This window comes from Betta splendens, chromosome 5 (assembly GCF_900634795.4).
Source record: "Betta splendens chromosome 5, fBetSpl5.4, whole genome shotgun sequence".
NCBI classification, from domain to species: Eukaryota; Metazoa; Chordata; class Actinopteri; order Anabantiformes; family Osphronemidae; genus Betta; species Betta splendens.
In genome coordinates this window covers 16,501,318-16,523,074 of record NC_040885.2, presented here as the reverse complement: position 1 = coordinate 16,523,074, position 21,757 = coordinate 16,501,318, and the positions used below count along the sequence as shown (strand labels likewise).

Genomic DNA, 21,757 nt, shown 5'->3' with positions numbered 1-21,757 from the left:
ATGCTCGAAATGGAAAACTTGTATAGGAATTACAATTACATTTATATAAACTTCTTTTATTCACAGAGACACAATTTTTATGCCTCACAAAGATGTAGACACTGCTGCTTGCCACATCAGTTGTTCCCTCATTAGTTCTTAAATAAAACAAAAATAAGCAACAAAACTGTTTGTAAGAAACTGCTCAGGACCCTTTGTCCTTAGACCAGCCCAGGAAAAACTGAACAAAATAGCAAAGGAAAAAAAACAATCTCAGGAAGAGCAGCAGAGGAGGAGTCCAAGCTTCAGGACAGACCAACGCCACATGTACAGAGCACAGCATGTCCCACGAACTGAGGCCACAGAGCACCAAGGCAAAATCAAGCTCCTCAAGGTTGAGAGTTGATTTCAAGCACAAGGGAAACAAGCAAGCCCAGTTCCCTCACATGATGGACTGATGAAGTCACTGTTCTAAAGGGACATCTAACCTAAATGACCTGTTCTGATTTTTTCAGCTCATACTTCCACTTTATTTCTAGAACTGCTATTATGATTGAAGTTCACAAGATTCACATCAGTGGGAAGTTTTATCTGCAGTCAATCATGACCCAACACGTTCCTTTTTTGTTTACACATCTCCCTTTACATTTGTGTACATTTGGTTCTTTACTGTAAGTTTACAGTAAGATACATATAGATCAGCCAACTTCATGCAGGCAAAATAAACTTGGATCGATATACAATGTACAGCTATTAAAGATACTTGCAGGTGAATATTTTCAAGCCTCCTGGCACCTGTAATCATGATCAGATAACACCCAGAACAACTTAACCTGCATGTGACTTATGCGTGTGATGAGCTCGTGACAGAAGCAGGCAGAGGCAGGTGAATCTCAGTTTAGTTTACTTTCAGTTTTAACAGTAACATACAATTAATTACCATATGTGTTATAACATATATGTTATAACACTGTTACCACAATGTTATAACATCAGGTTAGTAGAAGAGGTGGCTGTTAATTACAATGTTGTTTTAAGGCATTTATATTCAATTCTATTTAAAATGATAAGCACCACAGAATTTTCATCTAAGCAGAATCAGTCAACTGATGAAAACTAAATAAAAACTATGACAGTCTAAAGTAAAAAATGCTTGTTTCTTTGTAAACAAACATTATTTATTATATTAAAAAAGCTAAAGTCTTATAATAGGTAATTATTTAAACATTCCAGTCAAACCCATAAAGGTTTTGTCATGCTATGTTGTTCAACATCTGAGCGATTGCACAGAGCACAGGGCGCCCCCTACAGGAGGGGCAGTTTTAAGACGACGCCGGTGTTTTTGCCATTAAACAGTCAGCTTAAAATGTGGGTCTGACAGAACCTGAGCAGACGAAACATTCAAACTAGCTTGGGGCATTTGTTGTAGATCTACTGCCCAAAAGTCAGGTTTTATAGCAGGTTTTTGAGATTTGACACATATTTGCACAGATCAAAGAAAGGCCTGAAAATAAATCCTCAAAAATATGAATCAAACTGTTCAGTACAGTAGGTCAAACTTATAAGACTGTCAGAGGGATTAGCTACATGACAACTGTGTAATGGCACTTACTGTATTATATAGCATAGTATGCAACACTCAATAGTTTAAATGTTAATAATTCTATTTATGTTTGAGATCAGATAATAATCTGCATTTATTGATCCTCCTAAAGTCTCGCTTTTACAATACAAAACTCAGAGTACAACAAATATTAGGTTTAATATTTCAGAGGCAGTGTGTGAGATCTGGCGACACCTAGTGGCACGGTTCGACACTGCAACCACCAGCTCAGTACAGTGGTCCTCAGGCTCAAAGTTCATGCTAGCAAACATTTAGGTCATACAGATACATACAGTGGATTCTCTAAAGAAATAATGATTCAAGAACCTGGAAGGGTTTTACACTAGCACGGCTGGGGGTCATAGGCTAACAAGCATGAATGATAAACACTGGCTAAATGACAGACTCATCTTCAGAATGAGGAACGGGGCGTGTTTACAGGATGACACAGCAGCAGGTATCGGGATAGTTATCATCGCTGACCCGGTTGTCGTTGCCATAGACCAAGTAACTGTGGGACTTGGCTTTCCAGGCGTAGGTCACCTTAGTGATGGGGATCAGCTCAACCGTCTGCCTCTGAAGCAGGGAGGGAAGACAGACAGAGAGGCAAGGTGTGTTTTGGATGAAACAAAAATAACAAGATGTGCAAAGCTGAGGCTGATCAGAATCTGTGCTGCCTTTGTTCACACTCATTAAACCCCCATTAACTACAAAGGTCAACATGAAGTGTTTGGACACTCATTAGACACCAGAATTATTCACAGACAGGATCAAAATACGAATGAACGAACACCTTTATTGCTGCTGCAATTATATTGTCTTTTTAGCTTTGTCTTTGATGTGTGAGGCAGGACTTGTTTTCTACCTGCTGCAGGATCCTGGAGGTCTGGCCGTATTTGCCCTGATGATCCTGGATCATACGCTGCGAGGCCTCAGCGATGGCTGGGTGTGGGAAGCCCATCAGTGGGTAAAGCTGAGAGACAGCAGAACAGGTTAACGCACAAGTCGACAAGTTACTGTGTGTGTGTGTGTGTGCCTGTGTGTGTGTGTGTGTGTGTGTGTGTGTGTGTGTGTGCCTGTGTGTGTGCCTGTGTGTGCGCCTGTGTGTGCGTGCGTGCGTGCGTGCGCGTGTGCATTTGTGTGTGTCTGTGTGTTTGTGTGCGTGCCTGTGTGTGCGTGCGTGTGTGGGTGTGTATGTACGTGTGTGTCTGTCTCTGTCTGCGTGCGTGCCTGTGTGTGTGTGTGTGTGTGTGCCTGTGTGTGCGTGTGTGTGTGCGTGTGTGTGTGCGCCTGTGTGCGTGTGTGTGTGTGTGTGCGTGTGTGTGTGTACCAGGAACTGGCTGTTCTTGAACAGCTCCTTCCCATGTGCTGCTTTCAGGTTCTCGGGAGTCAGACCAGTCGTCTGCTCTGTCACGTAGTCCTCCACGTGGTTGGTCCTAAACACAAACACAGAACACACTGATGATCAAAACCCTTATTCACTTCAAACACCTCTGCAGGGTCTTTATGTCACTTCCCAAATAACTTCCTTTGGTATCACTTACGTAACCATTAACAACCCTTATAAAGACAATAAAGAAATATCATTTAAATCTTTAAGAACCAAGACCACAGGAACCTCAAGCACGATTGGTGGCTCCTCCCATTTCTTTCTGTGACTTCAAGGTCAAAGTACATTTTAAGGGCCCATAAAACCTCCCAAAAGGAGTCATGAGAACATCTGGGGACTCACTTGGATTTAAACATTTTCAGTGGTCTCTGTGACAAGCTTTAGATGCTGCAGTATACTCACCACTCCACTTTGACTTCGATGTAAGCCAGCAGCTTGCGTTTTCCTTTGCAGGTTTTACAGTTCTTCATTCCGTGACTGTCACAGTCTGAACATCTGCACACAAACCATTTTACAGATCACTTCCGTCACTAAAAGTTTCTCTGCAAATTAAATGATCAAATTCTAAAAGTGTTAATGCCATTATTGGCATGTTGTGATTTTTTGTGATTTTTGATGATGATGTGTTCAGAGACAGTTGGAAATATACTTCTTATTGCCTGTGCCGTTACAGCTGGTGCACTGCCCTTCACCAATCCTCCCAGAGCTGCTACAGGAAGAGCACGGCTTCTACACACACACACACACACACACACACACACACACACACACACACACACACACACACACACACACACACACACACACACACACACACACACACACACACACACACACACACACACACACACACACACACACACACACACACACAGAGGAATCTGCTCGTTAAATTATTACATGACCAGCTTCAAACTTTTACGCCCTTTAGTTTCGTCACGTAAACTACAACTGTTAATTGAGTCATGAACTCACGGATCCATTTCCTTTGCATGTATCACACGGCTCCTTCCCTGTGGCATGGCAGGTGTGACAGTCCTACACACACAATCAGATGAAGAAAGAATAGTTCTTTTGTGTATTGTAATAACTGTCTGGTTCATATCCAAGATGACTCTTCTCTGCCTCCATAATTCCAAGGTATCTTACGTTTCATTGCATTCATTGCACGCATGTTTCAACTCTCCTCTTCCTCACCTGTTGCGCCATTTGGCCCAGTATTGCTTGTGAAACAAAAATTTGCATAAAAGGTTCGACACTTTATGTCGCCCCTGTGTGAACCTGTCTTTGTAATTGCCTCAGAGGCATGAGAATCATTTCCTCTGTTTACAACAAATCTCACTGTACTTCACACGCAGTTAAGCTCTGATGAACTGGCGTCAAATAGGGTAATGGGCAAACGCTCAGCAGCTACTACCACAGGCATGTGGCAAACGCTCTCTGATCAGCAGCTGAGGTCCAGTCACCTTGACGGAGGAGGTGAAGGGGATCCGAAGTTTCTCCGTGCGATCGGTGAAGAGGGTGGGGGTCGAAGCCTTGACCTCCCAGGGCTGAGGGGAGGGCTGGGTGTTGGCATCAGGAGCCTCACCTGTCAATCACATAAGAGAGGCAGCCACAACTGTCAAATGCCAAACATAATTTACCTCAGCGAGGCCTGGGAGGAGTATTCACTTAATTAAATTAGTCCTGCCATTGTGAAAGGCCCTGTAGTCTGTGTGTGTGTACCTTCATGCGGTTTGTAGGCCCAGTCGGTTGACCTGGACTCAGTAAAGGTCTCCAGCCGGTACTGCAAACACAGTAAATGATGAGCAGCGTTATTAGGAGGTGCACGTGTTGTTACAGGAACAATAACGTCTTAATTTCTCAACCACTTATCACTCTCATTAAGCGTCTCATTAAGCAGATCACCCGGTACGTGTTGTGCGGCTCCATGCTGGTGATGACTCCCTGCTCAGCCGGTGAACTGCTGTAGCAGCAGTGAGACGACGCAAAGTCCTTGAAGGCAGCACGGGCCGCATCCTCGGACAGGGAGGGGATGCTGCCACGCAGAGACACGTTACGGATTTGACCAATATGAGGGAATCGCAGACTGAGCTCAGCACCTACCTCCAGTCAGTGGGCACAGAGCTGGCTTCGGGGGGCACTATGGGCGCCGTTGGCATGGGGGGGGGCAGATAACCTCCTGCGGCAGCAACAACACACGTTAACTAGCTGCGGCAGCATGGATGCTGCTGCAGAGCGGCCGCGTGCGGCGCCTACCTGCCACGTTGCCGTAGTTGGGCATGTTGGTGGGCATGTTGGTGGGCATGTTGGTGGGCATGTTGGTGGGCATGTTGGGTGCATGGGCCGCGACGGCGGCAGGGGGATACATAGCTTAAAAAAAACAGGAAACGAATAATAAAACAAGTTTCAAGCTGCAGGGACACGAGAAGATCTTAAAAAACACAGTTGTAGCTAGCGGAGTAACTATGATTGGCAGTAAATATACTCAGAACAGCATTAACGTGGGTTTTAGTTACTAATGGTAGGTAATCTGTCTTTTCACACAGATCAGGCACGTTGGATGAGCACGCCGCCTACCTGCTCCCGGAACAGGTCCTGCGTAGTTGACGGCAGGTCCAGCAGGCGGGGGATACATAGCTGGAAAGAACCAGGACAGGAAACGGGTCTTATGTCTAGTCTCTCGTTTGCCACAAAGACTGGATACAGGGGAATAAGTGTGTTTTGTCCAACTGCACCAAACGCCATCAGCCAAATACATTAGAGATGCATCAGGGAGATAATGTGCCTCAAGCTTCGTTCACAGGCTCCCGGGCGTCTCCACGTTCATCTCCAGCCTCTTTAATTAAGACGTGACATTTGATATTTGGCTGCCATTTTGTTGCCCTTACATAGTATTTGCATGTTACAGTAGAAAATGGGCAGCACAAAAAACAAGTTTCCACGTGTCAATTCGTCTGAAATGTGTCGCCCCCGCAGCTGTTCCAGTAAGTCACTGTGGTCTAACACAATCCAGAGGAGCTGCAGAGGAAATCTGAAACCTCTCACGTTCAGTTCTTAGGAACCAGGAATAAGAGGAGTGCTGCCTCAGGGTGAATACCTTCACATCCCCCGTTTACACTGCAGATTCACTGAATCCCACTGATACAAACCCTACTGTGAGTGTAGGTCATCCTTCACCACCTCACAGAATCCCACCACTGGTCACTTCAACCAACAGCCTGCGCGTCTTCAATCAGGGCTGTGTTTTAGGAACGCGCATGTTCACCTTCATGTTGTTATGAACAGAAGAACCCTCTGACTTGGGTTTGTCACAGCTGACACCAGAAGCGGTGACAGTCTGCATTTCTTGCACTGTTTCATCTTGGCTTCACGTTCATCCACTCACACCGGTGAGAGAGTGAAACCAGCCACTTCAGTGTCTTTGAAGAGGACACACGCGTGGTGTTTGTTTTAAAAACCCTTTAGTTTCTCTTATTTGTAACTTAGATATTTGTTCTGTGCCTCATCTGTGAATTGCTTGCAATAAAAGCATAGACTAAATGTAAAGCAGATGGAGGAAGAGGAGACGAAGATGAAGGTAAACAAGGTGACAGAATAAAAGGAGGTAGAAGATGAAAGGAAATGAGAAAGTTATTAACAATGCTATGAATGAAAAGATGGGGAAGGAACGAGTTTATTAAAAAAATTAGTTTTCATTTCTTCTAGTAACATTTTCTAGTTTTTTTAGTAACATTGTTTTTAGAGTCTGTGGAAGACGATCAATCAGATTTAATCAATTGGACTTTGGATGCGTTTGATGGATTTTTTGACAAACATCACATGAATATTACATCAATAACGCTGCTTCAACCTTCTCACATTTAAATATGTGCAGACCAAATGCATCAGCATTATGCGCCAACAGGACTACAGCACAGCACTGGACTTCCTTCACAAATCTGCAGGACATCCTGAGAAAAAGTGTTGCGTTCAAGTCGAAACCGCTAAAAACGCCTCGCAGCGTGTGATCTGGTGTTTTTTGGTATGAACGGTATGTGTTTCGCTGCTAAAAATGTAGTGTCGCTCATCCTGCAGCAGCTGCTCTTGGGTGGTGGTCCGCTCACTTCGTGATGATGTCGTGTGAGTCGGGTCCTACCTGAGGTGTTCATCCTTCTGCGCCTTGAGCAGTCACGCTGTCAGCTCGACGTCTGGTGAAAAAATGAGGGCAGTGTAGAAGATCGGCTGCGCGATAGAACTAAAACTGCCTTGGCGTGTCTCGCAGGCCTAGGAGCAAACTACAGTATGACGTCAGCCGCGGGCGCGGCGCCAGGGCGGCTCTTAGCCGGGGTGGGGACGTCCCCTGGAGGGAGGGGGCGGGGTGAGGGGCAGGCTCTGTCCGCGCGCTCATTCCACTGTAATGCTGGAAAAACAAAAGTCGGCGGAAGGAGAAGTCCTGCCCTCCTTGGGTTCCAGTGTCCGGATGGGACGCGAGGATAATTAGAACCGGCCCAAAAGCGCAGGGAAACGGTCATTTATTAGTAAACCGACGGCCGAGCGGCTTAAGAAGGTCACGCTTCTCCCCATAACGCGCACGGGACACCTCGTGCGCTCGGGTCCTGTCGGATCCGATCGGGCCGAGCTCAGACTTGTAGACGCGCGCACACACGTGGCCGAATGATCGCGCGTGAAGGCGCGACAACTACGCATGTTTGGTGTTAGATTTTCGCATCGTGTTGCAAAACTGTGTTTTCACACAGAACTAAGTTAGTTTTAAAAGTGCACGCGGGAACCTCATACCACAGCCTGCGCAACTACAATCACTTAGCAGGTTTTATTTTGGGAGGTTCCAGTTTTTTTCACTTTAGTATCTTGATCCAAAGGAATGTGAGCTATTTCCCCCACAGCTGAGCCGATACTACAAAAAACAACTCCTCAAAAGGAGCACAATAAATAAGCATTTATCAGGTTTTAGATCTAACAGTCACGTTTCCATTGGATTTGTTGAAAGCAACATGTGAAACAAGCCTGTTTCGTTTTTAGGAGCATCAGTTTCCGGAGACCTTGCGTGTGTGTGAATAAAACGGGGGTTTCTTGTGAATGTAACGGGCTCAGACCTGTCAGACGAGCTCGGTTCGGGTTTCGGGTGGGAGGAGTCATTTCACAACAGGCAGCAGCTCTCGGACCACTCCCGTCCGTTCGCCGAGCCCCCTCCTCGTGCTCGCGGCGGTGCTGGCGGTTCCTTTGTTCTGCAGGTTCTTCACATACTTCATAGAAAGAATCTGAACCCCCCGGGTCTGTTGTTCTGAGCCTGGGGGATCAGCCGCTATTTGCTCTTCTAAGATATTTCAGATGTTTCTGTGCCACTGACTGAGACTCTGCTCAGAAGCACATGAACAGACAGTCCCTTTAAAGGCCCCTCAGGAAGGAATGTGCAGTACAGTGAATGGGGGCCATGCTGTCTGCGCCCTATTCTGCCACACATGGTGTTTATTAGGATTTATTATCCCATTCATTCTGTTACTTGTTTTCAGGAGTCATGGAGGTGGTGCAGTGGAATAAACTAACCTGGAGCCTTTGTTCCCATATATTTAAATCAGGAGTCCCAACAACTGTAGGTTTGCATAAGAACAGAAAGACATTCACTTTAAATGTTCACATTTTATAGCGTGATAATAATTAAAACAATGTCAGAACTACGGTCCACAGATCTGAACGGTGCTAAATCTGTCATTTGAATCCACTCCTGCGCTGATCTGGGTCCGACCTAATCTGAACTGATACTGGACCGTAAAATAACGAAATCCGTAGAAAGTGACGTCAGATAAGTGTAAGAAAGCAATAACATCACACTGAACACAACCTGTCACATTCAGTATTTGCAAGAAGCAAACTTCATGAACGTGATGAAGAACATGAAGGAGAGAAAAGCCCAGTGTGATGCAGAAAACAGTGACAGAGATGCAGATCTGCTGCTCCGCTGTAGAATTAATGGCCAAAAAACATCTGCATACAAGTTTTGTTTATTCTAAAATCTACTACAAGTCTTCTCTAGGCTAATGTTTATGTCTGTCATTAACTCAGAAATTAACTAGATTCTGTCTTGAAATAAAATTTAAAAAGAGCCATTTAAAGTAGTAGTGGAGGAACCTTCCACCAGCGCCAGTGGAAGGTCAGAGGTCACGCTGAGAGCACGCAGCAGCGCAGGATCCAACCAGCAGATGGCGCCACCGCCTCTCGCACCGTCTCCGCTGGCAGAGCGTCTTCCGCTTACATTCCTCAAAGTCCTGGCAGTGTCGGAGTGTTTGAGTGTGTGATTAAGAGGCAGTGTTACACCGCTGAACCCGAGACAGACACAAAGGACGCCGTGCGGCTTAAATAAACACAGCACGCTGTTTGATTTTTGCTGTCCTCTCCTGCGCGTCTGTAAATCAAACCCACCTCACAGAGGCTGAAATGTTTGAAACGGCCTCTGGAGTGATGGTCAGCGATGGTATGTTCAGACAGATACAGATACTGCAGCGTTTATCGCGCGCAGGCTGAAGTGTGTTCTGGTGGTGGAGGAGAGAGCAGGCCAGTCACAAGGTTCCTAATCCTCTGAAAGGTCACTACATGTTTGCACGTGGACCCTAAAACCCAGCCTCAAAGGGTGAAAGGCGGGTTCCAGCCTTGTAATAATAGCAGGTTGATGGAAGTTGGCCTAAATGACACATTAGTCTTTCTTTTATGCAGCAAACCTTTTTAACTTTTTAGCTAGCTTTTTTCTAACAGTGAACAACTGTGCTGACACTGAAACAACAGAAGATGATCATCCCCAGGAGCTTTAGAAGCAGCTTCTCCCACATGTGTTTGTAATTGAAACCCAGTTTGTGCAAAATTGCAGAAAAGTCAACAACTGTAAATAAAACTACAAAACTCAACATAGTAAATGTAAATGTAAGTAATGGTGTAAAAACCCATGATTGTCTTTTATCAGATCTTAACAGCTTTTACACATTTTTCTAATGTTTCTATTCATAACTGATTCAGAAGGGACTTGAACTCACAGCTCTGGTCCTCCTCCACCGAGAGGATGTTTACACATCAATGTGTGTGTGTGTGTGTGTGTGTGTGTGTGTGTGTGTGTGTGTGTGTGTGTGTGTGTGTGTGGTTCATCCGGGTTGAGCAAAGTCATGCATTCTTTCCATTACCCTCATCAAATCAATGTTCAACACTCCTCCTCCATCTACTGTCCCTGTACAGCTGCTGTGTGTGTGTGTGTGTGTGTGTGTCACAAAACACCCAATCGATGGACAGAAAAGACATTTGATCAATACAAACTGGGACAATCAGTCTGTCTGATGCCGCTGAGTCTAAAAAGTCGGGAACATGACAGCAGGTGAACTTAATTTCTGTTTACGTTTTTCAAAAACAAAGAATAGTTTGTAGAGTAGTTGTTTTGTTAAATTGAACATTTTCAAAGTTAATCATGTGTCTAATGGTGCATTGTTATGTCTTAATCATAACAATAATTATTATTGTTTATAAAGGAATATGTAGAAGGAAGTGACCTGAACGTTGGATGAAGGCGGGACTCGTGCAGCCTGAGGCTGATCTCAGGGCACTGAGGTGCCTTTAACAGGCACTTACCCACAGATCATCCAAACACGCCTGTTCTGTGTCAACCAGACACACATGCCTCCATGCCACAACCCCGTTGTCATGACTACCGCCGGGCAAACAGCACAGGCTGCAGGTTGCTAGGAAACGTGACAGTTTGTTTAAGGGATGCGGATGGTGAGAAATTAAACAAATGATATTGGCTCAATATTTGAACACTAAAATAATAGATTTTATCAATATAAAAACTTGAAAAAGCATCATTAATCAAATAAAATGATTGTATTCTGATTTTAAGGCAAAAAACCCTTTATTCTTTACAATGCTGAAATGAAAACAATAGAAAGCTCAGGAGAACAGCTCCGTGGACAAGGTGGAAATGACAGGACGTCTCACGCGCACACACGCACACATTTAACACTCATCTCACTGGAAACGACCCCTTACAGTCATTAGTCAGCTGACACCACGCGGTGAATCAGGACGGGGCTTTTTCTCACCGATCGGCGGCCTCTGCCCCCTGACGGTCTCCGCCGCCGGCTGCGTCCGCGTGACACGCCGCGCACGCGCTAATTGCAGGAACCTGCGTCCACGGCGTCGCAACCAGCGGGACGTGCCGCGGGTGCGAGGGCCGCGTGCACCTGACACACCTGCTGGACGCGCGTGCTCAGAGGACGGCCAGGTCGTGGCAGCTCTTCGAGCGCACTTTCACCGCCATGCGCTGGTTGTTGCGCGCCACCAGGCGGTCCAGGAAGCGCCGCGCCTTCTGCGTGAGGCTCTCTTTGCGCTTGTACACGGAGTGCTGGCGCTGCACGGCCTCGCTGCCGTCCCGGCGGAGCCGGATCTGCCGGACCACTCCCTCGAACAGCTCGGCCACGTTGTGCTGCAGAGACGCCGACGTCTCTATGAACTTACAGTCGAACACCACGGCGCACGCTCGGCCCTCTGGGAGACAAGACACGGTGGAAGAGCGGAAGTGAGTGAGATGACGTCACGGGGGTCGCTGTGACGTCTGATGCCCACCTTCCACAGCAACTTCTCGGGACCGGACCAGGTCGCTTTTGTTGCCGACGAGGATGATGGGAAGGTTTTCGGCCTGACGTGCGCGTCTCAGTGTGATGCGCAGCTCGGCGGCGGAGTCAAAGGTGGAGCGGTCGGTGACGGAGTAGACGATGACGTAAGCGCTCCCCACCTTCAGACAGTCGTCTTGAGAGGAGCCATCCTCATCATCATCATCATCATCATGCTGACAGAGAGAAAGACATGATTCTGTATGAACATGTAACCACCGAAGTTGTCTTTCACACACACACACACACACACACACACACACACACACACACACACACACACACACACACACACACACACACACACACACACACACACTCTGTACCACTGTGGTGTTCTCCCAGGTGTCCATAAGGATGAGTGTGGTTTCCTCTCCATCCACTGTCAGCGTCCGCTCATATGTGTCGTCTGTAACACGCAATGAAGAAAATGTCAGAAGGAATGTGGTCACAAGCAAAAGTAGCAAAATGTTGAAGCTAGTAGGGAATTGGACTGAGGGCAGATCATGATTATCCAACAGTTTGGTTGAAAGAGATAAATTCAAAGATGAAAGAGACACAAAACCTGGCAAACAGACGTGACAGCAAAAGTAGTAACAGAGTAGAAAACAAAGTCACAAACAAGTGAAACATGTAAAAGACCACTATCAGACTGTCACTGATCGATAGCGGCTGTCAATCACAGCCTCAGGCCAATCAACACGTGACATGAAGGGCCCATTGATCGTGTTGAGTCAAGGTTGTGATGTCAGGACAAAGTCAGCGGCAGCAGCTGCTGATGAAAACGAACACGGTCTCTAAACGCTAAGCTTTATCAGGCGGCCGCTTGTCACCACATCACATTAGGATTCAGACAATCAAACCACATCTAGGGTTTGTGCGTCTCACCTCCAGCTTGCTCATCTTTATCTGTGATCCCGGCAAAGATTCCTGCCAGGCTGCTCTTTCCCACGCCGTGGTCTCCCAGCAGGACCACTCTGTAAACGCACTCCGAGTCGCTCTGCGAGTCGTCGTCCGAGTCCGAGCTCCAGTGGGCCCGGTAGCGGAGGGACTTGTCTCCGGGGTCGTAGGACGCCGACTGTCCCAGGAGCAGGTGGCTGCGCTGGGGCCGCGGCCGCTCCGGGTCGTCCGGGGTTCTGGCAGGCCGAGCGGCCCGAGTCAAGGACGGGTGGTGGCAGAAATGGGCGGGAGGCGTCGGTGTGCTGCCGCGCCGCTGCAGGGGCTCCTTCTCTCTCTGGGTGTTGAGGGTCATGTTGCTACGGTGACAACATCAGGAGACAAGGGGCCTGAGGGAGGACACGTTCGGATGTAAGAATGACTCTCACCCTGAGCCTGGTTCTGTTAACGGGAGTTTTCCTCTCCCCTCTGTCTGGTGCTGCTCAAACTCCAGCTGTCGTATCCTGTCTGATTATCTGCTGCTGTTAAGCAACTCATACTGTAAACGTCAGCTCAGTTTGTCTATCAGTAGTAACCTAAATGGCACCTTAGTTGAGTTTCTAAACCACTAATTCACTCCCCAGTTCAGATCCTGCTTCACTTAACAGACTGACAAAGGTTTCTATAATGTGTAAGAGAGCACAGACTCTCGAACATGACATAAATAATGTGAAGTGAATGAAGGTGACAAGTAGAATAATCGTATTTTAGGGAAGTTGGAGCTTTTGGAGGATGTTTGATCAAATGAAATCTCTCTAACTACTAATATTTGGTAACATCTTCAAAATGTCTCATATCAGTTATTGTATTTCATATTTCTGATCATAACAGGTCATAGGTCACATGTTACATAGAGCATATGAGTTAGCCAGCTGTTAACAGATGACAGCGCTCTTTAGTATTTAGGTGACATTACTGAAGTATTTGTAGTCTGTACAGTAACCACACAAGCAACGTTGTTCACAAGGCAGATAAGTAACTACTGTATGTAGGTTTTTTGTATATATTATTACATAAAAAATAAGTTTCACACATACAGTTAAGAAATAATGACATCAGGAAACATCATGCAATGATGCAAAGACAAACAGCCACAGATGGACGGACTGGTGACTTACCGTGCTCCCCATGAAGCCCCTGTTTGTGTCCAGCCTCAGTAAACAGCAGCACTGAAGTGAACCCTTTCTCTGAGTCTCTGTCAGTGTAACACTACCCCGGTGCCACAGTAACCCGCCTGGAAAAAAAAGTTCCACAACAGCGTTAAAAATTCAGCAGCGGAATCACAGAGTTATCTACCTCCCTCTGTGTGTGTTGGTGTGTCAGCGCGACGGCAGAGAAGAAACAGATATCTGAGGAGGGTGTGTGTGTGTGTGTCTGTGTGTGTGTGTGTGTGTGTGTGTGTGTGTGTGTTGCTTCATCAGTGCCGAGGGTGACTTAGTGTAGGAAAAATTGTGGTCACTTCCTGTTTGACCAAAAACATAAAGTCTGACGGTTCAGTTCCACTCTGCTATAAACATGAATGTATTTCATTTTATTCTTGGTGGGTTAGCGGCAACTTTGTTATTATTGTGTTACACCTCTGGTGTAAAGGAAAGACTCTGGAGCGACTAAATTCACTCATTTGAAAGCTAATTGCTCTCAGATGTGTCTCTGCTGTACAGGCTGCAGAGCATTGGACACTGACGGCTACACAGCATTTCAGACACATGCTTTTCCTGATTATTAATTTAACAACCAAATAGAAAATGGCTCATCACTGTACCTGCCTGCTTCATGAGGCTAATTATAAAAAGGTACAGGCAATATTTATTTATGAATATTTACAGTCACAAGCTAAAGTTGACAGGAGGTCCTCTAACAAAAAGTCACATTAGGATTAATTTATTGTAAGTTATAAAGGTGCTTGTTGCTGGTGCTGTATTTTCACTTCAACTTTCAGTCATATCTGGATCACTCACATTCTATTATTCTTAATCTCGGTCAATGGGTTTCATGCACATGGCTGACATGGAAAATTTGGATTATGGAGAGAAACACATCGCTTCCTCTGTGTCAGTGTGGGTGCTCTCCCTCGGAAACGTGTCTCATCACAGATGTTTAGAGTTTGTCCACCCCCTCAGTCTGAAGGTTTAAAATTTAATAGCAGGGTGAGGTGGGGGTGGGCTCCTCCTCGCCCGACCCAGTCAGCTGAAAGTGCAGATCCAGTTAAAGGCACAGCAGCCAATCACCATGACCACAGTCTGAACCGAGGCCAAGCCTGCTCCCCCTGCAAGGAGGACCCATGACTTTCATTTCTTTGACTCTCTTTTTTACTTTCATTCAATTATTTCATTTGTCAACATTACACCAGCCTTAGAATAATGGTCCATTCACTGGCCTCTGCCCCCTCAAGATCAGTTAATGTCAAAGTTTCCATCTCTCCCAGCAAATAGTCTGTTTACAATTCAGACAGTGCAGAATCTACTGTACCATCATAATCTTTTTTTTTTTACTACAACTGGGTAAAGGGCTTTTAAATATAAAATTATTGTTATTATTTATGATTAGCATCACTCTAATTATTATTACAGTGCTGCAAGTATCTGTATCTGTGTGTGTCTGTTACTCCACAGACACACGCACGCACGCACGCATGCACGCACGCACACATATTATGCTGAATTTGCAGCATAATGGTTTTTAAACCTTTTCTTGACGTGATGAATTTCTGTCACTGCCCGAATTTGCTCAATTAAAAACGTCTGTGTATTTATAACTTATTTGCTGTAATATGGTCATGAGCTCACTCTTTTAAACCGATATTTATTATGCGTGAACGTGCGTTTGTGATAAAACGTTTAACTAACAACTAACATTTGAGCAGTACTTGTAAAAGCTGATCTCTACCGCCTCCTCGTGGCCATTGAAGGAAATGCAACTATTCACTGCCGGTGAAACCAACAATGCATCTAAAAGTTATGTTGCTTAGATGCTCAAATGAATGTAAACATTTTTACCTTTTAGAAATGACATTTATTTCTCTCTAACATTGTGACTCATCACTTTGTTCCTCTGCCTGGTGGAGGGGCTGGGATGAGGACGAGTGCTGAGAGGTGAAGTCATCAGTTTGATTCAGAGGTGAAGAAATGACTGTAAAAGCAATTATATTAATACCATTACTTTTAACATTCTTAATATAAATGTGAGAAATCCATATCATGAAAACAACATTAGTTTTTACAAACAATTCATTTTATCATTATTTATTTTTAAAGCTATGTGAAATAACCTAAAAGATAAATAAAAGAAGGTGCAGTGACCTTATTTATTGATCCCCCAGTCATTTAAAATAAGGTTTAATTGCTGTTTAAATTCTTAAAGTAACTGGACTAAAATAAACAGACAACAGACACAGGGTAGGATTATCTATATTATACGTCACATGGGTGTTATTGTTGCGTTCATAATCTTAAGTTAAAGAAGGAAGTGCACGTTTTGTTTCATTGATCGCTACCTTTCTTGTGGTGAGAGGTTTCAGGTGTTGAACCTCTAGTTCTGATCCAGAAGAAGGAGCCACGTTCTAGTTCTATTTCCTCCTTGTGTTCTGCTTCAAGTCCTGCTGAATTTTCGGCATCAAATTCTACCCGGAAAAAGACTCGTTTCAGGAGCTGGTCCAGCAGCTGCTGAGCGTGGTCCGGCTCAGTCTTGATGGTGAGAACGTGAGCGTTTTGTCCTTCTGAGATCCGCAGTTCTGTGAGGTTTCTGAGGAACCAGAACCCAGTGACGCACTTGTAAACAAAGCGACTGCACAGAGCAGGTGACCCAGTTTCCCACCTTCACTACATGTCAAACCTAAAAGGATTTACAGAAGATCTGGAGAGTGAAACGCTAAATATTGATTCTCACCTGCGTCTGCTACATCTGAGGACGCAGCAGACTATGAGCAGAACTATAAGAACCAGCAGCAGAACAATCACAGATATGAAGAGGAGGTCAAATGTCTCCATCGCAACTATTCTTCAACCGCTGGGGGCACGAACAGGCTCTGCTTCTAATCCTACACAGGCATTTACAAAGAACCACAGATACAACAGCTAATAAAAACGCTACAGAAATATTTAATATTACACAAACATCCTCTGTAGAGAGATCAAATTTAAAACACCTACAAAGGCTCGACATACCGGCCTGTGCGGGTGAGTCCTGCAGTTTGAAGGAAAGCAGTTTGAACCCTTAACCGTCACACATTCTTGGAAAGTTTAAAAGAAATCAGTCTGTGTTGCTGGGTGTTTGAACCAATCAGAAAACCTGTTAGATAAACAGCACCGGGCTCATGTTCTGTGGCCTTCACCGACACGGGCCGGCACCAAGGAGCTTGTCCATCGGCTGTTTATGCTGCACGTACGGCCGCTTCACCACAGCGGCACCAGAGCAAAGCTCCACTCCTCCAAGGTGCGAGATAACATCGTGGTCGGACGGATCTGCACCGAGGATCTGATTCACAAAGTTCAATTTTATTATTTGTGACCACAGTCAGTGCTGATAATCTACAAACATTAGATATTGGAGGGGAACCGCAATCCAGTGCAGAGAAGCAGAACCCAGCATGTGACCATCACCAGCTGGGTTGTAGTGACGCATGAATGCGCTAACTGATGCCAGCGTTTTCATGGATTCCTTAGTGGTGGACACAGAATCTGTCTCCTGAGACGAAGGTGACTGTGACCTTCTCTTCCTGTAGTGGCTTCATGACTGAAACACCTCAGCAACCGTCCAAAATGAATAAAATCCTATATTTCAACAGCAACAATGTGCAAGAAAAGACAAACGAGTCCTTGTTTGTGTCTTTTTATAGTCAAGCACCATTAAACACAGTGGTCATTGTTATATTAATCTGTAGGATTACAATCCAGTATCATTACTTACAAGCAGATTTACCCTGTTGGAGCGAATCCACAGTGATATAAATAATGTCTTTATTACAGCGAGGATTAAAAAAAAATGACGTGGAAAAAGTTTGAACCTGGAGAGAATTCAACGCCGCTGGCGTTCTCGCGGTATGTACATAGCTACGCACGCGCTCAGACGGCGCCGTCGCTGTTGTTGTTGATCTCCAGCCTGCTCACCAGCTCCGCCACCAGCTGCTGCACCGCCAGCGAGCGCAGCCGCCCCACCTCCAGGACGCCCTCGTGGTCCACGCTCTCGCCGTCCTCGTAGCTCGTGGCCACCTGCAGGGGGACACGCGCCGTGAGCCGCGAGCCGTCAGCCGCGAGCCGCGAGCCGTCACCGGCCGGACGCAGATGCCGTCCACATGTGCGTTTACCTTGTTGGTGATCAGAGAGAGGCCGAACACCCTCAGGCCGCAGTGAGTGGCCACAACCACCTCCGGAGCGGTGCTCATCCCTGTGAACAGACAGCAGCTTCAGTGTGGGGCCAACCTGGCAACCACGCGTCGCAGCAATAGCAACATCGGGGGTCTCCTCGCACCGACAGCGTCCACGCCCAGGCGATGCAGCAGTCGGGCCTCGGCGATGGTCTCAAAGTTGGGCCCCCCCACCATGGCGTAGACGCCCTCCCGCGTGAGCCCGGCCACCCCCTGCTGCTTGGCGATCTCCATCGCTAGGCAGCGCAGGCCTCTGTCATAGCAGCCGGACATGGCTGGGAAGCGCAGGCCGAACCTGCGGACAAGAACCCACGCGGTCAACGGGCGGCGCGCGTGCCCCGAGCGGCGGTTTGCCGTGGCGACCCGGCGGAGTTACTTGTCGTCGTTGGGCCCGCTGAGCGGGTTCAGGCCGACCAGTCCGGGGAAGTTAACGTGGTCCTTGATGATCATGATGTCGCCAGGTTGGAGGCCGTCAGCGAGGGATCCGGCGGCGTTGGTTACGATCAGAGTGTCCACTCCCATCATCTTGAAGACCCGGATTGGAAACGTCGTCTAACAGAAACACACACGATTAACTCGCCTTTGGAATCCTCAGTCGGTCACCTAAAGTCTGGACCTATGCGCTAATCTCCTTCTCTGTGACTGGCAGAGCCTAATCCAGGCTGGAAGCTTGAATAAACAATTTAAATCACTGGAAAAAACAACAGTCTGTTGGTTGGTGAGGTTTGAAACCAGCCTGTGCTTAGATCCAGTCCCTTCTCACTCATCCCAACAAGTACTGTGTGTGTGTGTGTGTGTGTGTGTGTGTGTGTGTGTGTGTGTGTGTGTGTGTGTGTGTGTGTGTGTGTGAGAGAGAGAAAGAGAGAGAGAGAGACAGACAGGAGAGTTATATACAAGAACACAATAGCAGCATTGAAGCAGCTGGTAAAAGCCTGCATGTGACCAGAGCCATGTGGAATCCCAGCTCCCAAATGTGAACCGGTCTAATGCTGCTGATTGAAATCATACGTGGATCTGAGAGTGTTTTAGCGTTTCATGTTGAGAGTAAGACTAAAGTTAGTGGGAATGAGTGGACAGAGATATGTGTGTATGTGTGTGTGTGTGTGTGTATATATGTGTGTTTGTGGGTTTGTGTATATATGTGTGTATATGTGTGTGTGTGTGTGTGTGCGTGTGTGTATATATGCGAGTGTGTGTGTGTGTGTGTATATATGTGTGTGTGTGTGTGTATATATGTGTGTGTGTGTGTGTGCGTGTGTGTATATATGTGAGTGTGTGTGTGTGTGTGTGTGTGTATATGTGTGTGTGTGTGTGTGTGTGTGTGTGTGTGTGTGTGCGTGTGTGTATATATGTGAGTGTGTGTGTGTGTGTGTATATATGTGTGTGTGTGTGTGTGTGTGTGTGTGTGTGTGTGTGTCTACCTTGCAGAGCGAGTGTCCTTCATACATGTGGAAGCGTCCCTGCATGCACACGCACGTCTTCCCCTTCAGCTCCCCGAAAACCAGTCGGCCTGCGTGACCCTGCACTGCAACACACGCAGCCGGGATCAGACTCATATCAGCAACACCAGCCGAACATTCTGAACAAGTCTGACAGTAACAGATTACTGCTTTGATCATTTCTGACTGACTTTTTTAATTCACAGTACTGAGTGTACATTTATATTCAACCCTCCCTGAAAATTGGCGTTTAGTTTTGCTATTTGTTCCCTCCTAGATGTAAGTACTCCAAAACCATTGTAAGGAAAGGCTGGGATTAGATCAGGTGTTAGCGGATTGATTTACAGAGCAGAAATACTGAAAAATATTATGGATATGGACATGGTAGAAACTGAGACCAATTCAAGAAGCCTCACTGAGAGAGAGGTGGTTATGGTTCCTGTCGACAAGCTCAGCAGCTTACTCAGGTTTTTTATTAGTAACCTGAACTCTGATTGTGAAAAAGCAGTTTCAGAAACTGATGGAGAAATCGTTTATAGAGTTGAAGTCACGGGACATCACTCAGCTCTGATTCACTGTGTGTGTTTGAGGATGACGTTGCTATGTCGATGCTGTGACTCGGGTTGCTTCACCAGTGTGAACGCAGCGTTGGCTAACACACACACACACACACACACACACACACACACACACACACACACACACACACACACACACACACACACACACACACACACACACACACACACACACACACACTACTAGATCTTTACTCTCAGACACTGATTGGTCCATTAGCATTACCATTCACACACTGAGGCTCCATCACCACAAACTAAAGGCGTACCTGTGCTCTGAGGGAAGCCCGGGATGTCGGAATAAGCGAAGGAGTCCTGGCACTTGAGGGTGTCACAGAGCATGCCCAGTCCAGAGCCACAGATGATGGCCACCTGAGGACGGTGCTGCGTCTGGGACATCAGCCAATCAGCTGTCTTCTGGTATTCATCATGGCTGAAGAGAGAACAAGAGGGGTTCTGGTGTAAAACCTATTGCGTTGTCGCTTAAAGGCCAGAGCATCAGTAGCAGCGTCACTGCAGGCTGACTCATAAAGTTCACTTGGCTTCAAGAGGTCATTTAAAGGTCAACCAGAAAACATTTGCCTCAAAACTTGTTTTTTACTTTAAAGCCACCATGTAATGCTTCCTGTTCGGTCGCCTGTGTCTCACATGACGGAGACAGAACCTGCCTGTCGTCTGAAGTTTGGCAGACAGGCAGATACAGTAGTGAGTGAGAACAGGCGTAGACTTACCTGATCTGTTCCTTGCTGTGCATGATGGACGGACGAGGGTGACGATGATGAAGATGACGAGCGAAGCAGAGGGACCTGAGTTCTTCTCAGCCGCCTGCGCTGACCCCGTGCGTATTTGTGTGAGAGTGCCGCCGGCTGATGCTGATCGCCTACATATCCACCGGTCACATGCTCCTGATTGGCCAACAACTCGCCCATTCATCACAGCAGCCAATGACGTCGCAGCGTTGTAGAAATCGGTGTGAGTTTGGAATACTTTCCAGATGTGTTTAAACGTTTCGCCTGCGTCTCAGTATCTGCTTTAGCAGCGCGCCCCCCCTGACGGGAACCCTTTCCCTCTCATTCACAACATGAACAAAGGGTTATGGTCCAGTTTGTACGTGTGCTGTCTGTGAGAGAAACAATAGAGCGCTGAAGTCATTAATGCACACATGCCGGGCATATTTTTAGCATCAGCAGTGGCTGATGGTTCGTCTCCAACCGTTCCTGCTGAGACGACACCAAGCAGCCAGGCTCCAACATGGAGCCATTAGGACGCATCACTTTGACAGAACCAATCCAAGGCTTTCAGATCAAATGTTACTGAGGCTTGAAAAGTATTTTATCAGACATCTCCGCTTTAATACTGCAGCACAGCTGAGATGCGTCTTAACAGGCAGCAGCCCGTTGGTCAGGCCCGTTTTGATTAAAACCCAACATCAAGTCTCATGACCGCTCACACTCATGTGCTCCCCTGCTGCTCCGATCAGCTGCCGGTAACGAGGCTCATGTGCTTGTGATGGGCTCGGGCCGGGGCCGGGCCGCCATCGCACGCGCCAGGTATCACCGGGCGGGAAGCGAGAGCCGACGCGACCCAGTGTGAGGATCCAGATGAGAGCGAAGACACGGAACCGAGCGCTGACTGCCTGAAACGCGCTCCTCAGTCAGTTCTTTGGTCTGGACATTAAACAGATTGTTGAGGATCCGTCTGTCTGCGCTTCATTAGCTCCTTCATTAGCCACCATGTGTTTAACATGAGCCGTGTGGAAGCTGCTTTAGGAGCTTAATGGACAGAGCACAGCTGCTTGTTAGAGACACTGATCTACTGATGT

At 46.6% G+C, this 21,757-nt stretch overlaps 3 protein-coding genes across 3 annotated transcripts; all 3 read right to left on the bottom strand.

Moving 5' to 3' along the window:
• Positions 1-866: 866 nt before the first annotated feature.
• Positions 867-7,548, bottom strand: LOC114855314 (protein SSUH2 homolog). Its single transcript, XM_029150429.3, has 13 exons — positions 7,111-7,548; positions 5,553-5,612; positions 5,232-5,345; positions 5,079-5,154; positions 4,881-5,010; positions 4,698-4,758; positions 4,439-4,560; positions 3,948-4,010; positions 3,622-3,701; positions 3,375-3,467; positions 2,913-3,018; positions 2,448-2,555; positions 867-2,158 (listed from the first exon to the last, which is right to left on the bottom strand). The coding sequence occupies exons 1-13, from the start codon at positions 7,121-7,123 to the stop codon at positions 2,018-2,020; spliced, it is 1,167 nt and encodes a 388-aa protein (XP_029006262.1). The 5' UTR covers positions 7,124-7,548; the 3' UTR covers positions 867-2,017.
• Positions 7,549-10,841: 3,293 nt separating this feature from the next.
• rem1 (RAS (RAD and GEM)-like GTP-binding 1) lies at positions 10,842-13,932 on the bottom strand. Its single transcript, XM_055508982.1, has 5 exons — positions 13,675-13,932; positions 12,509-12,906; positions 11,950-12,029; positions 11,574-11,796; positions 10,842-11,495 (listed from the first exon to the last, which is right to left on the bottom strand). Exons 2-5 carry the CDS (start codon positions 12,870-12,872, stop codon positions 11,218-11,220), a joined length of 945 nt encoding a protein of 314 aa, XP_055364957.1. The 5' UTR covers positions 12,873-12,906; positions 13,675-13,932; the 3' UTR covers positions 10,842-11,217.
• A 3,435-nt stretch (positions 13,933-17,367) lies between these two features.
• On the bottom strand, positions 17,368-20,821 carry LOC114855330 (purine nucleoside phosphorylase-like). Its single transcript, XM_029150463.3, has 7 exons — positions 20,667-20,821; positions 20,205-20,368; positions 19,340-19,443; positions 18,295-18,470; positions 18,023-18,213; positions 17,859-17,938; positions 17,368-17,763 (listed from the first exon to the last, which is right to left on the bottom strand). Exons 1-7 carry the CDS (start codon positions 20,687-20,689, stop codon positions 17,617-17,619), a joined length of 885 nt encoding a protein of 294 aa, XP_029006296.1. The 5' UTR covers positions 20,690-20,821; the 3' UTR covers positions 17,368-17,616.
• Between the last annotated feature and the right edge of the window lie 936 nt (positions 20,822-21,757).